At 39.4% G+C, this 16,438-nt stretch overlaps 1 protein-coding gene across 1 annotated transcript in view; it reads left to right on the forward strand.

The window, feature by feature from the left end:
- Nucleotides 1–16,438, forward strand: part of LOC138351034 (phosphatidylinositol phosphatase PTPRQ-like) — a 51,454-nt gene that overhangs the window by 30,553 nt on the left and 4,463 nt on the right. Inside the window, exons 5-11 of the mRNA XM_069302550.1 lie at nt 2,772–3,050; nt 5,538–5,687; nt 6,931–7,089; nt 9,527–9,808; nt 10,380–10,520; nt 10,743–10,895; nt 13,096–13,316. Coding sequence (XP_069158651.1) covers nt 2,772–3,050; nt 5,538–5,687; nt 6,931–7,089; nt 9,527–9,808; nt 10,380–10,520; nt 10,743–10,895; nt 13,096–13,316 — 1,385 coding nt within the window. The remainder of the gene's footprint in view (nt 1–2,771; nt 3,051–5,537; nt 5,688–6,930; nt 7,090–9,526; nt 9,809–10,379; nt 10,521–10,742; nt 10,896–13,095; nt 13,317–16,438) is intronic.

Here is a 16,438-nt window from a genome sequence, read left to right on the forward strand (position 1 = left end):
ATAACAGTAACGTGACACAATGAACAGGGCTCTTTATCATTTATTATACTGTACGGGTATATGCCTTCCCTGGTAACGATGGTGTCAATATGTGCTGTCTAACTCTTCGACATTAAATTACTGTTCCTCATGTCCTGGAGAGGTCAACATGAGACATTTTAACGTTCCGTGCTCAAAATAACTACTCCCCTCCCTCACGCATCTGGATTCAAGATGTAGCTTTATCAAGTGGAAAGAGGGTTTATATTTAATTTATTTTAGTACTAATAATTAAGTTAGTTCAAGGGAAATGTTTTTGATATTTAAAGTCCAGAGACCGATTGATGTATTAAGATGAATTCCCAATATTATTAATTGGCGAATTTAATGGCGACATGGCAACGATATCCCCGTTTTCTTCCGAGGAAAATTCCACTGCAATATTGTTTTCTTTGGATGATTAATTAACTTAGTACAAAAACCATAGTAATATTAACTGCATATTATACCAAATGTTAGTAAATGATGTTGGTTTTTTTCCGACAGTACTGACTGACTCCACTCTGTAGCCAATGTTTTCGATCACATCTGAAAAGATTGAATTCTGGAATCCATATCTCACTATCATAATAGTCCGTTGTGTGAGTTTTAGTAAAACTTGCTAACATTGCATATTCTTCGTTTAGGAGACTAGTTAGATAGTGGACTTTTTTGCGTGTTTTGATGCCTTGTATGTTGGGAAATAAGACGGTTGTAATCGTATTTGTGGAAGACCTGGGAATTTTACTTCTAGTTAATATCTTTGGTTATGGAAGGTGTGCCACATTGTGTGCGTCCTGTCTACCATTTGGCAGAGCTGATGATAGAGTTTGGACATTTCTCGTCATTCTTTTCCTATTACTCTTGTTAAAAAATCCCCCTGGTATGTATGGGTATTGCTGTATTCATAATTGCGTTATTTTGATTTTATTCGCTTGGTTCCTTTGATATGAAATTCTAGGCAATCTATGTACCCCTATTAGGATATTTCTGCAGTTTCTCGGGTTTTTAAAATTCATATGTTCCATAAGCATGTTCCACTTATATATTTAATTCCATTAGTACATACTTAAATGCTTTAACCTTCCTAATAAACGTGACCTGACAAGCCTTTTACTTTTTCTTACCCTCATATTATTCTTACCTATCCCATTCTTCCTTCATCCCATTAGTACCTTCCATCCTATTCTTACCTTTTCGTCTTTCTCTTACCTTCTTCTTGAATTACCGTCTTCTCTTACCTGCTCCTCGCCTCACTCTTCTTATTTAATGCCCGTGCCTTCCTCTCTCCCATTTTTGTTCCGAGTAATTGAATCTAAAACAACAGCAACTCTCTTCCATCACAATCGACTTGATAATGGTCCAGGACGGACCAAAATGTCGACCTTTCTCCATCTACTGAGTTGTGGTTTGGTCATCATATCTTCAGCCACGTTATTGTGACTCGTCGTCTGCATATTCCATTAGCTCTTCATGATAGGCCATATTTGCATACACCACATGCATAATATTGGCAGAGTCCTGGTTCATGCTTTGTTGGGCTGTGTTGGTTTATCTACAGTACATTTTGTGGTGGCTCTTTGCTGGAAGATGTAGGTCAAGGTTTTTCAGAGTCTTGTTGTTGCTCGGTCACTTCCTTAACTGCTTTTAATATTACTTTCTCTCAGGCCAATTGTGCATCGGATAGCTTAATATCTTTCTTGTACTTTCCTATATTCTTTGTAACCTCTTCCATCTTTTCTGGTAAAGCATATTATCGATGTTGAATGTCCTTGCCTAACCTATTGTATTCACTAACATCTGGATTTGGTTTAACTTCAAGAGCTATCTTGAATTCTTTATTTTCCTCCTCCAGGACTTTTCGTTCAGCTTCCCAGTGATTTTTATCTTTGTATAATTCCCTTAATGGATTTTATAGGGCTGTAACTTTGTTTCTCATGTTTTCATTACTGCTGCACAAATTCTTAATTTTGTCCACTCGATCCTTTACAATAATCTCTGTTTTTTCCTAACCTGATGTGAAGACCACTCCAGCTAATGTTTTCGTTAATAAAACTAACAAAATTTATTCTGTTTTGTCGTTCCTCTTGCCGGGACCATCTTTGTTGGTCACCATGTGCTCCTCTACTATTTACTTCAAAAACACCATATCTGCCTTGTTTCTGTAACTTTTTGGAGCTTCTGACTGTTTGGCAGATATTCAAACAGGTTTATGCACTTTTTTCACTCTATATATGTCTTGTTTATCCCACCCAAAATCTAAAAACATTGGAGCTCCCCAGCCCTCATCCCTCCCACAACAACAACAGCACCCAACCTGATACCAGATAAGAGAGAATGTTTATTTGACTTCACAGTTTTTATATAACTGTATATTGCTCATGGTCATAAAGTAATAATACTTTTACAGCAGTAATAGTCCTCTATTATTACTGCAGTTATTATTATTATTATTATTATTATTAATATCAACTTTGTACAATAATATAAGTTTTTAATGGGGTAGAAATAAAATTTTATATAAAATATAATATTGCTGGTTCTCATTTTAATTAAAAAAAATCAATAGCTCGGTCGATAGAGCTTCGGCCTCTCACGCGTGGGGTCCACGGTTCGAGTCTCCTAGAGCCCAGGTAAATGGAATTTAATTTTATATCGTGATTGTTGGCGTTATTTTATGATTCCTCTCATGGCCCTAAAGACTTTCACTGTAAGTTTCCTGGTTAACTTTGACCCCTGTATCCCCACACCAGCACCAGGAGCTCCTGTGATCACCAGCATCACCTCCTATGAACTCTCACTGTACGTCTCCTGGTCACCGCCTGAAGAAGCGAACGGAGAACTGGGCGACTATGAGATCAACATTGTGAGTGAGCAAGACGACAGTGACTACACCGTGTACACCAGCGACACGGAGGCTGTGATCAGTAACTTGAGCCAGTGTGAGCCGTACCTCATCAACCTCCGTGCTCAGACTGATGTCGGCTGGGGACCCTATTCTGATACCTGGAATATTACTCACAATGTTACTGGTAAGTGTTGGTGCTGTTCTAAAGTGTTGTAAGTGTTTGTTCTGTTGTCTGTATTTCAATCTATATCTGTATGAGAGAATGTTTGTCTGTCGAAGACTGATGGCCAGACATTTGGGGCTAAATCTCTAACAAACTCTGTAGTGGGAATGGTCTGGGGTATGGGACAGACATAGGCTGGTCGGGGTCAGTTCTCTTAGTCCTGTTAAGAGGGGGTAAGGCCAAACAGTGGCACCCCTCCTCCTTGTGGGGTATTTTCTCAGCAGAAATTTATTTGTTAATTTATTTATATTACATTATTGATTTATTGTACTAACTTTAATTTAGTAATAACTTTTGTAATAACTTAATTATTAATTCAAAGTGGACTGTATTTTTAAAAGTTATCCTGCTAGGTGTTTACTTGTACACAATTTTGGGGGTTTATATACATAGCCTTTTAATAAAAAAATTGATAATTGTAATAAACTACTGATTTAATGTTAGTACTACAGCTAAAATGGGTTAATTAAATGGTAAAAATGTCTTAGGTGTTAAGTTGTTATAGCCTGATGATAGGTACTAGACATTCTCAGGCACGAATATGAGACTTCTATGGTATGAGTCCTAATGGTGACCGTGAATGCTTCCTGTTGCACTAAGATGACTCGACGTAATGTTGCTCCTCTCTTCTGTACGGCACCTGCCGAGTTATTTAGTAGCAGTAAACTCTCACTGCTAAACACACCATATAGCAGAGTAAGATTATATATTTAATTCGAACAACAGCATTTTTATTCATTTTAATTTTATTTTCTCATTTATTTAATCATTTTAATTAGAACACCCAGAACGGGTAGTTCTGGGTGTTCTATGTGTATCATAACCGGCAAAATTTTGTACACAAAATTAATGGCCACTAAATTACACACACACATATATATATATATATATATATATATATATATATATATATATATATATATATATATATATATATATATATATATAATGAAGGTGAAAACATGGGGGGATACATAAGGGATAAATGTGAGGTGAAACATAGAGGCTGCAGAAGGCTTATTGGCCCATACGAGGCATCTCCTATCTAAACACAAAGATTAATCCAGTGTAATTGGCCTGTTATGTTGGACATTGTCTTCTAACATAGCAGGCCAATTACACTGGATTAATCTTTGAGTTTAGATAGGAGATGCTTCGTATGGGCCAATAAGCCTTCTGCAGCCTCTATGTTTCACCTCACATTTATCCCTTATGTATCCCCCCATGTCTTCACCTTCATTGTATTATCACCTGACCCAGTGCGGGTATAAAATCAACTAATATATATATATATATATATATATATATATATATATATATATATATATATATATATATATATACAATTAATTTCCCGGGTACAATACTTCCCACGGTAGCAAAATCGTAGGTTGATCTAAGACTCTGAAGTTCCTATGTCACAAGGTTCGAGGGAAGTGTATGATCTGTAGACTAAAGAGGCAGACTACTCTGTGTTGTCGTCTGGCCACGCTCGTAATGGCGTCTTGTCTTTGTTTACATGACGTCACGAATCTCCCGTTTTCTCTGAAAGGTCACAAAACCCATTTTCTTCTAAGGAAGCTAGTGGTTAGTAATGTTAATAAATGAGTAGTATAACCGTGTTTGCTGGTTATATGGGGTGTTAGTAGTCTTATATGTTAGTGTTGGAATTTCAGACACACCTCACCACATAGTGAAAGATGGCTGACTGAGTCCCTAGATTTCTAGAACTGAAAGGTATTATTGATAATTCTGTTTTTAATGGAAATGTGTGTATGTAAAAGGATTGAAACCTGAAGGGAAAGAATCTGGGGTACAAGACATGAAATGAGGTAATAGGGGAAGGGTTGGGGAGATGGGGAGGGGTGGGGAAATAGGGAAGATTGGAACGAAAGCGAGAAGGAAAGTAAATTGACAAGGGGTACGGGCGGGACAGGAAGGAGGGAAGAGGAGGGCATAGGAGGTGGAGGGAATGACAGGCTGACCCTGGCACCACAGGGTGTGAGAGACGGGAGAAAGACAAACGTCTGCCTCAATGTCCAAGGTCCAGGTGCATGAGGCTAGCCTCACTAAAGTTTCCAAGATAAACTGTGAATATGACGAGTGTCATAGGGTGGCTAAGGGTAATCCCCATGCCCCTCTTCAAGAAGGATCGGTTCCTATTCCGAATCCCAGGGATTCTGATGAAATATAGAATGTTTGATTGTCCATTGTATTAAAACAGATTTCAACGTTGATTAAACGTGGATAATATTGAATGTTACTCATCACTTGCCCACTGGGAGAGAGAACCGGAGATAAAGAAAACCGGAGGGAGAGGGAGAAAGGAAGGGAGAGAGAGAGAGAGAGAGAGAGAGAGAGAGAGAGAGAGAGAGAGAGAGAGAGAGAGAGGGAGAGCAAGGGAGGGAGGGAGAGAATTATTAACACATACACATGTTGTGATGACAGTTGAGCCCAACTTCGTGGAGTGTCGCCAGGAGGAGAGCGTCATCAGGGCGTGCTGGGCGCCCTGCTCCCCTGCCTGTCTCATCTCCAGTGACACCCAGGACCTCTACACCGTCACCTGGCACGGTGACGTTCTCTGGTCCAGTGACGCAGGTCAGTAGCCTCTGGTCCAGTGACGCAGGTCAGTAGCCTCTGGTCCAGTGACGCAGGTCAGTAGCCTCTGGTCCAGTGACGCAGGTCAGTAGCCTCTGGTCCAGTGACGCAGGTCAGTAGCCTCTGGTCCAGTGACGCAGGTCAGTAGCCTCTAATTTCTCATATATGTTTCTCAACTACATTACCTAACACGATCACCGTATTGTCCGTAAATTTTACAATATAACAACATTTAAAAACAGTAACAATCGCAGTAAAATCAGTAAGAATATTAGCTTAAATTCATAAACAATGATAACAATCATCTTTGCATTATATAATATCCTCCGTGGACGGGGTCTGGGCTGTCTCACTGTACAGCAGAGTTGGTTATTGACCGCTCAACCACACAAGGTCATTTTAGCACTTCTATAAGGAAATATTCCCGAGCTAATCAACATGTGCATGGTTTTGTAAACCTTCAATCGACAGGGCTAGAGTTCTGCTCCCCTACACAGTTTATGATGGAGGAGGAAATTATACTTAAACATGCTAAAATATATAAAAATATAATAACGAAAATTAGAGAGACCATAGAGTATTAAACAATCAAAGTAAAGTAAAAATCAAAGTAAAGCTAAAGTAAAGTCTTGCACACACAACAGCTTTCTTAAAGGTAAAAATCTTATAGCCGAGTATTTATTTAAAACATTCACTCTAATAATACAAAAACAATAATAATAATAATAATAATAATAATAATAATAAAAATAGTGTTAACTTGCCATTAACATTTCCGTGGAATTAAACATTTCTTTCACCTGGGTTCTAGGAGATTCGAACCCGAGACCCATCGTGTGTGAGGCAGAAGCTCTACCCACTCAGCAATGAGTAGTCTTATCAAGACTCTTCATAACTGCGTGTATAGAGCTTCTGCCTCACACGTACGGGGTCTGGGGTTCGAGTCTCCTAGAACCCAGGTGTATGAAATAATGTTAACAATAAGGTAATTCGATACTTAATTAAGTGAATCTTTTGGTCACTATCATGTTGCTAAAGCAGCAATATACATCTTGTTGATGAATGATATATGCCACAAAATTCCACAATATTGAATTAACGTAAATGATGTGTAATATTGATATTACTAAATACTATAATTTATTATCAAAATCCCCTCCATATTTATTATTCACGTTTGTAGGCTGAATGATACAAATATCCTGTTAAAATAATGAATACTTAAATTATGGTGTTGTTTCAGACTCTTCTGGGAGCGACCCCATGTCCTGGGAGGAGGTCCCTGAGCTGTGTTACCAGCTGCCGGACCCCTATGTCCCCTTCACTAACTACAGTCTCTGTGTGGATGTCTACGGTCAGGTGACAGCCACCGGGTGCTGCTCCGCCCTCACACCACAGGCTGGTAGGTCACGCTAAGTATGTTTTAGTAAGATTGAATTTTGTCGTGATTTACGAAAGTAATAAATTACTGGTCACGTGGGTCACATTACTGATCAACCAGGCTGTGACTCATACGTCAGGCTGCGAGCAGCCGCGTCCAACAGCCTGGTTGATCAGTCCAGCAACCAGGAGGCCTGGTCGACGACCGAGCCGCTGGGACGCTAAGCCCCAGAAGCACCTCAAGGTAACCTCAAGGTGGGATATCTTTGGGATGGTTAGGGGTAAACTGGCAGAGGGAATGGTCTGGGGTACGGGATAACATAGGCTGATCAGAGTAGCCAGAATTCAAAAGGATCCCATTCAGACCGTCACGATAATCATGAGCACGGCCGGAAAACTGGAAAAAACAGTTTTTGCTTAAAGTAATAGTCATCATTATTCACTGATTTCTGAAAAATTAACATAAATTACCTGCTGTCAATACGTTCCATCCTCCACTCCCTCGTACCCTCATCCTCCCCCCCCCCATTCTCCCTTCCCCCGTCCCCAAGTCCTCCCCACCATCCTTCACTCTCTCGTCCCCTCATCCTCCCCACCATTCCCCACTCCTCCGTCTGATGCATTCCCAAATGACCTGATGTTCCCATCAGAAAAATGGAAACATTAAATGATCTGATGTTTCCTTCACTGAAAAATAAGAACAGTTAAAAAAATCGAAATGAAAAACAATGCAAAATTAACAAAATAAACTATACCCACGAAATCAACAGTATGGTAAACGACACAGCTCAATTCCAATGCAATGGCACACGAAATAATTAAATGAAAATGAAAATAAATCAAAATAAATGAAAATTTAATTTAACAATGAAATTGGAAACATGGAATCGTAAAATATTTAGTATAGCGTATGTTGCTTTTACGTCCAACAGATGGCACTGTTTATAAAAAAGGCATGTCTTTACCTGTCACAGGTGTGGCATCTATATAGTAGGCATATAAAAACACGCACACACACATTCAAATGGAACGTCGTGTCAAAATTTCAAAGCAATCGGTGAAGAACTTTCGGAGATTAGCGATTTTGAACAAAACGAACATTCACATGTGTATATATATAGATGATAGATATAAATCGTACGGAGTAGACAGAGTTGCCTAACAAAACGAATTTTCCTGAAAATGAATTTTTTTTGTATTTTTTCTCTTAATATTATAAAGTTTTCATTGTATTATATGATTACAATTTTGTGTAATTTGAGTCAAAACTAACATAGAAATTAGATCAAACTTAACCTACCTAAACTAACCAATCCAAACCTATCCTAACATAAACTAACATAAACTAGCATAACCTAACATAAGTAAGTCAGTAATTTATGTTTGTAATATAATTTCTTATTACTGTTAGAAATTAAATAAATAATTCTTTGGAAGACATATTTTCAAACGAAAATCATTCGCCTTGTTAGGCAAATTTCATTTACCTAACCCAGCGGATGCCTTCTTACCCAGTTGCGTTTCATTAACTCATGTTAACATTGTCAAAGACAAAGTTCGACTGATTACAACGTTTCTTGTTGCATGATATGTACCCGAAGATGAGGTGAGGGTGATGAGGTGAATGGGATGAGGTGAAGGTAAGGCACCTCACTTCTAGGTCCATTGTATCTTGTGACTCTCCTGTTTGTATGATGATTGGGGCAGTTTACGTCGTGTTCTGGAAGTTGGCAGAGAGTAATTTGGTGCTAATTGGCTATTGATACGTGGCTTGGTTTGCTATATGTATAGTGCCTCGCCGATGTCGAGTCTTCTGTGGTCGCTCTGCCTGTCGATTATTTTGATGTTGTTTGTGAGTATATCTCTCAAGATGGTCTCGATATGTACAGAGGTTAATAGGTCTTTTAATGTTCCTTAATACGTCCTTACTGCTTGTGAATTTTTAGGCGTCTTGAAAGTTATGTAGTTGTCTTGCATATATATTGAATTCGTTGGGGCTGACAGTCCCCAAGTGGGCATAGATAACATTCATTTCTTCAAGAGGTTCTGCTGAAAACCTCCTGAAATTTAGTGAAGCTTCTCCCATAAGTCTGACCTTCAACCTCGGACAGACAGGCCGCGTTTTCAGAGTTGAGTTAATGGGACTGCGAGAGTACTGATATGGGTACGTTTGGCACAATGTCACATAGCACCCATTTATCTGATGTCAATCTCTACCCACAGCTGCTGGGCACGTACCCAACAGCCATTACTGCAAGAAATTGGGTGAAACTAGACCAAAGCGTTTGGCCAACATCCTTGAACACACATTTACTGTATATTTATACATTTTGTAATATGTTATGCAAATATTTTATTAATATTATAGACATGGAGATGGCGTTAAGCGTCCTGTCAAAACTGTAATTAATTTGGATAATCAACATGTTCCTGAACACTCTCCCGTCTTCCCACACCAGCGCCAGGTCCGCCTGTCATTCTGACGGTCACCTCATATGACGGATCAGCTTCTGTCTTGTGGCAGCCTCCTGTCAAAGTCAATGGAATAATTTCGATATATGAGGTCCACTATAGGAGTGAAAATCATTCTGTACTTATAAATGTGACTGGAGGAGACACCGAGGCTGTGGTTGATGGTTTAGATGTCTGTGAGAACTACACCATCACTGTGAGGGCGATGACTGAGGGCGGAGATTGGGGACCCGAGTCTGAGCCCTCGGCTGTTACCATCGATGGTCCGGGTAAGTGATGATAACCTCATGTTTCTGGCCACAGTAATCATGAACAAAATGAATATCACGCAATTAAGGTTTAACACATTATACATGCTGGGAACAGAATTAATAACAAACTCCTCACCCACATATATTAAACGAGATGAAAGTGAGGACATAATATGAAGTGAGGACATAATATGAAGTGAGGACATAATATGAAGTGAGGACATAATATGAAGTGAGGACATAATATGAGTCCAGAGTGACCAAAATGTTATCACTTTCCTGTCATACATGTGGGTCTTGATATGTTGACCAGACCACACACTAGAAGTTGAAGGGACGACGACGTTTCGGTCCGTTCTGGACCATTCTCAAGTCGATTGTGAGAATGGTCCAGGACGGACCACAATCGACTTGAGAATGGTCCAGGACGGACCGAAACGTCGTCGTCCCTTCAACTTCTAGTGTGTGGTCTGGTCAACATACTTCAGCCACGTTATTGTGACTCCTCGCCTGCATATGGGTCTTGATATCTGTTCTAGCCTTGTTACTCTGACTTGTTCTCCTCTAAATTGTTATTGTTTGACGGTAGTTGCACCAAGTCCCGTGGAGTGTTCAATTGTAGACGGTGACGTGAAGGTGTGCTGGACGCCGTCTCCCCGCTACTGTCCCATGGACGGCTACACCGTCACCTGGGACGGCGCCAGGCTCTGGACACACAACACCGACCATGGTCAGTGGCTATCATGTTTACCTTTCTTTACTCACCAAGTTATAAGGCAGTCACAGTATAATCAACTGGACCCGAGGTTTTTCTTGCTATTTCATCACGTCTACACAAAATAAAATTAATGGTTTGAGGAATTATTGAACTTAACGTATGTCAGGCGTGAGTTATTGAGCTCCAGTAATATCAAGTGTGAGCTACTGAGGTCAGGTCATTACTGTGTTACAGAGGCTGGCAACAGCACAGAGCCTTGGGAGGACGAGAGTCGGAGCTGCCACCAGCTGGAGAACACTGTGCCATACGCGGCCTACAACGTCTGTGTCACTGTGTCGGACTATGACACAGACACCACCTGCTGCCACCCGATGACACCAGAGGCTCGTAAGTCACATAAATTTACCTTAGCAAACACAAATATTTTTCACTAATATTGAATGTATCTTAGAAAATATAAATTAATTTTGATTTTATTACATATTCTATACAATACTGTGTTTAATTATATATTACAATATATAAATATAGGGGGGTACCACCTCTGGTGCAATTATAGGGACCCACAGCCTCCGAGAAGGGAACACAGAGCATTCAGCAAAAAACCTGCCATTTAACTCTGAATACGTAAGAGTGTTCGCTTCTCCTACCACCCCCCTTTTTTATGGTGTACACTTTACTATGCAAGGTTATACAGTTACTATATATAATATAACAGAAACCATTTATTTGGTTTCTGCAATGACAATTTTCCGATTATGTATCAATTTGTAGTTTATCTATAATTTGAGGTTTAATATATATCTAAAGAAAACATACAATTCTAATAGGGGTTCTTACTAGGGATGATGAACCGACCCGCGTCATTGTTCATATTATTTATACAAAACTATTACCCATGGAAAAGAGAAATTTGGATCAAGACATTCAACTAGCACCTCACTATAATTAGCACTACAGTGTAACTAGCAACACACTATAACTAACACCACATAATAATTAACACCACAACATAACTAGCAGTTATTAAGGTGCCCTTCAATCATAATCACTCAGCTCAGCTCAGTCTCTAAGGATGATGATCCTTGAGTCCCTATACTACGTTCCTTCTTGACTCACCACAACGTGAAGAATGATAGGAACTAAAACCCACGAACCCAAACCACCCTCCTAACCTAACCATCCTACGCATAGAAAACGTGGAAATTTGTAAACCAATACTTTTCATAGTACCATTTACTCTGTACGTTTGGTATTATAAAGTCCTGGATCCTTCTTAAGTCAGGAGTTAATCTCAAGTCCAGGATCCTTCTTAAGTCAGGAGTTAATCTCAAGTCCAGGACCCTTCTTAAGTCGGGAGTTAATCTCAAGTCCAGGACCCTTCTTAAGTCGGGAGTTAACCTCAAGTCCAGGACCCTTCTTAAGTCGGGAGTTAACCTCAAGTCCAGGACCCTTCTTAAGTCGGGAGTTAACCTCAAGTCCAGGACCCTTCTTAAGTCGGGAGTTAACCTCAAGTCCAGGACCCTTCTTAAGTCGGGAGTTAACCTCAAGTCCAGGATCCTTCTTAAGTCGTGAGTTAACCTCAAGTCCAGGATCCTTCTTAAGTCGTGAGTTAACCTCAAGTCCAGGATCCTTCTTAAGTCGTGAGTTAACCTCAAGTCCAGGATCCTTCTTAAGTCAGGAGTTAATCTCAAGTCCAGGACCCTTCTTAAGTCGGGAGTTAATCTCAAGTCCAGGACCCTTCTTAAGTCGGGAGTTAACCTCAAGTCCAGGACCCTTCTTAAGTCGGGAGTTAACCTCAAGTCCAGGATCCTTCTTAAGTCGTGAGTTAACCTCAAGTCCAGGATCCTTCTTAAGTCAGGAGTTAATCTCAAGTCCAGGATCCTTCTTAAGTCGTGAGTTAATCTCAAGTCCAGGACCCTTCTTAAGTCGGGAGTTAACCTCAAGTCCAGGACCCTTCTTAAGTCGGGAGTTAATCTCTGCCATGATAACTGTGATAACAATTAGCTTGATTATCTTAGCAGTAAGACTGTGCAGGTAAGTCCTTGTTTGGTACTGCCAGTTTGTTGAGGTGCTTCTTTTATTAATTCAGTATGATTAACTCTTCAGTTTAATAACTTCAGTTTTATTAACTCTCACTATGCTGAGTCACGTGAAGCAGCTCGTCAAATGAATACGTGTTACGTACACGTAGAAACCAGACCAAATAAATAAACAAGTAACAGAATATATAGAACAAATCTCTACTCAGTATTATATATGGCCCACCAGGGAGCCTCGTAGCCTGGTGGATAGCGCGCAGGACTCGTAATTCTGTGGCGCGGGTTCGATTCCCGCACGAGGCAGAAACAAATGGGCAAAGTTTCTTTCACCCTGAATGCCCCTGTTACCTACCAGTAAATAGGTACCTGGGTGTTAGTCAGCTGTCACGGGCTGCTTCCTGGGGGTGGAGGCCTGGTCGAGGACCGGGCCGCGGGGACACTAAAGCCCCGAAATCATCTCAAGATAACCTCAAGATATATGAGTGTCTAAGTTACAGATGAAATAAATCCACGAGGCTAATGTTCTCTCCCGTTTACACGAGCAGCTTCGTCAGCACCCACCGACCTGACGGTGGAGAGCCTCAACACCTCCCAGGCGCTGCTCTCCTGGGACCTGCCTCTCCGCCTCAATGGTCGGCTCCTGGGCTGGAACCTCTACTGGACTGATGACAATGACATCATCAAGGATGCATTTTTTAACTCGACAGACTATACATATCTGATTGAAGAGCTTCATCCCTCTACTGAATATTCTGTCAGGTTAATGGTAAGATCTTTATAACATTATATATATTTAAAACATAGTATAATGTACAGGATATAAGTGGCAAGGCATTAGTAGCCTGTATTAGTATTGTAACTCAGACTTCCTAATTCTCAGATCACAATGTTTCCGTCCTAACAATCTAAGCAAAATAATATTGTAAATAAGTGTAAAGTGTCTATGACTGTGATTATTAAATAAAGTCACCACGTGCAAAATACTCTCTTAACTACTGATCTCTCTGACCATAAGTATTTTCTTCAGTATTCTCGGTAAATATAACATAAAACATTGAAAATATATTCCTGATCGCCATTAAAAACAACAGCATTATATAATATGTAAATAAAATTCAATAAAATCACTAGCTGAACATTGAAAATATATATAAATAAAGGTATATCATATATATAAGGCCATTTTAGTCTATATAACATATATCTCTGGCCATCAAAACAATGTGTATTTTAGTATATGTTATTTAATATAGGAAGAGTGCGGTGCAATCTATAGTGAGCTTTCAATACACTTTGTATAAAGGAGAAAATACAATACAAGCATGAAGAGCACTTACACTGTATTGTTGTCATAACTGCTTTGGTGAAATGTGATTAATCTAATACTGTTGCTTTTACTTCTTTGTGTCGGTGTTGTCTTTATTATTAGTGACACGTTGACGTACAATCTACTCCTCCCATGTGGTCCTCTCTAGAACTACTCCCATGTGGTCCACTCTAGAACTACTCCCATGTGGTCCACTCTAGAACTACTCCCATGTGGTCCTGCTTAGAACTCTTCCTATGAGGTTCAGTCTAGAACTCCTCTGACTAAAAGGATGTGTTCTGTTGCCAGGTCACATATTCCCTGCAGCTCCACTTGATGATGGGGTGTATTCTGTCCCGAGGCCACATAGTTTCTATAGCTCCACTTGATGATGGGGTGTATTCTCTCCAGTGGTTTAATAGTCCCTGTAGTCACTTGCCGGTGTTCCAGACTCTCAAGAAAGGCGGCATTTATGCCGCAGACTCAGTATTTTATGCTGCAGTAATAACAACCCGTTCTCGCAAATTCGTAAAGTCAATATTGACTTATTAACTACGTGCATAGGTAATATACTGAACATAATAGATACCCTTAAAAAGATTCGTAGAAAACACCGACCTTACCTAACCTTGTTAGTATCTTAAGATAAGCATCTTATTGCTTCGTAATTACAATTATTACTTAACCTATACCTATTATAGGTTAGGTAATAATTGTAATTACGAAGCAATAAGATGCTTATCTTAAGATGCTAACAAGGTTAGGTAAGGTCGGTGTTTTCTACGAATCTTTTTAAGGGTATCTATTATGTTTAGTATATTACCTATGCACGTAGTTAATAAGTCAATATTGACTTATTAAATTTGCGAGAATGGGTTGAGTAATAAATAGGAAACATTTCATTCTGTAATCCGTCACTTTAATACTCATTGTTAACCCATTCTCCAGTATTATTATATTTAATCCTCCATTATTACTTTTAACATGCACCAATTCATTTGTATTTTTGTTTACATGTATTAAGGAAAGCGTTCTCTCTTTTTTTTCCAGTCATTATTGTAGTTGATGAACTTTTCTGTCCAGTCATTATTGTAGTTGATGAACTTTTCTGTCCAGTCATTATTGTAGTTACTGATCCCTTTTTTCCACTTATTTTTGTAGTTGTTTACTCTTTCTGCCCAATTATTTTGTAGGTGTTGACCCTTTTTGTCCAGTCATTATTGTATTTGTTGACCCCTTTTTGTCCAGTCATTATTGTATTTGTTGACCCCTTTTTGTCCAGTCATTATTGTTGTTCTTTAACCCGTTCTATTCTGTCAATATTGCAGTTCTTGATCCATTTTTTCCAGTCATTAACATAGTTGTTGATCCTTTCTGTCCAGTCATTATTGTAGCTTTGTCCATCCCAGTATTTAACGTAAAAACACAAATCAACAACCTTGTATACAACCAGTATTTACCCAGGTCTTTCCTAAGTTTAAACGTATTCGATTTAATTTTGATTTTGTATCCAGTTCGCGTTAATAAATTTAAAACCAATTTCAGAAAGCTTTGTTATACATCTATTATGATTTCAACGTGTTCACCAACACTATTTGTTCTTGTGACTAGCATGGAGGAAATTGTACACAATATGTGCTGTAGCACAAGCTACAGGTACAGGTTCAAAAGTACAAATACATGTTTTGTGGTGTTAATTTTGTAATGGGCCCGAGAATAAATGCAATTACCAAACCTAACTTTTACTAGGACTTGTATAGTAGTAATATATGCTTACTTAAGCATACCATTGCATATATGTTAGGTCTGGGATGATTTATATAGGTCTTGGGCAGGTTAAGATGATTTAAACAGGTCTTGGTCTATGGCTAGTCTGTTAAAGATTTTGTAAATTCAGTCCACTGTAACTTACAAGGATTATCTGTTATGGGGGCTGGGTTGTGTTCTTTGCTGACTCCCTAGACTGGTGAACAATCCATAACCTGGTGAACAATCCACAACCTGGTGAACAATCCATAGCCTGGTGAATAATCCATAAGTGGGTGAACAATCCATAAGTGGGTGAACAATCCATAAGTGGGTGAACAATCCATAAGTGGGTGAACAATCCATAAGTGGGTGAACAATCCATAAGTGGGTGAACAATCCATAACTTTCTGGTGAACAATCCATAGCCTGGTGAACAATATATAACCTTCTGGTGAACAATCCATAAGTGGGTGAACAATCCATAAGTGGGAGAACAATCCATAAGTGGGTGAACAATCCATAACTTTCTGGTGAACAATCCATAGCCTGGTGAACAATATATAACCTTCTGGTGAACAATCCATAGCCTGGTGAACAACCCATAAGTGGGTGAACAACCCATAAGTGGGTGAACAATCCATAAGTGGGTGAACAACCCATAAGTGGGTGAACAACCCATAAGTGGGTGAACAACCCATAAGTGGGTGAACAACCCATAAGTGGGTGAACAATCCATAAGTGGGTGAACAATCCATAAGTGGGTGAACAATCCATAAGTGGGTGAACAATCCATAAGTGGGTGAACAACCCATAAGTGGGTGAACAATCCATAA

The sequence above is a fragment of the Procambarus clarkii genome, chromosome 48 (genome assembly GCF_040958095.1).
Source record: "Procambarus clarkii isolate CNS0578487 chromosome 48, FALCON_Pclarkii_2.0, whole genome shotgun sequence".
NCBI classification, from domain to species: domain Eukaryota; kingdom Metazoa; phylum Arthropoda; class Malacostraca; order Decapoda; family Cambaridae; genus Procambarus; species Procambarus clarkii.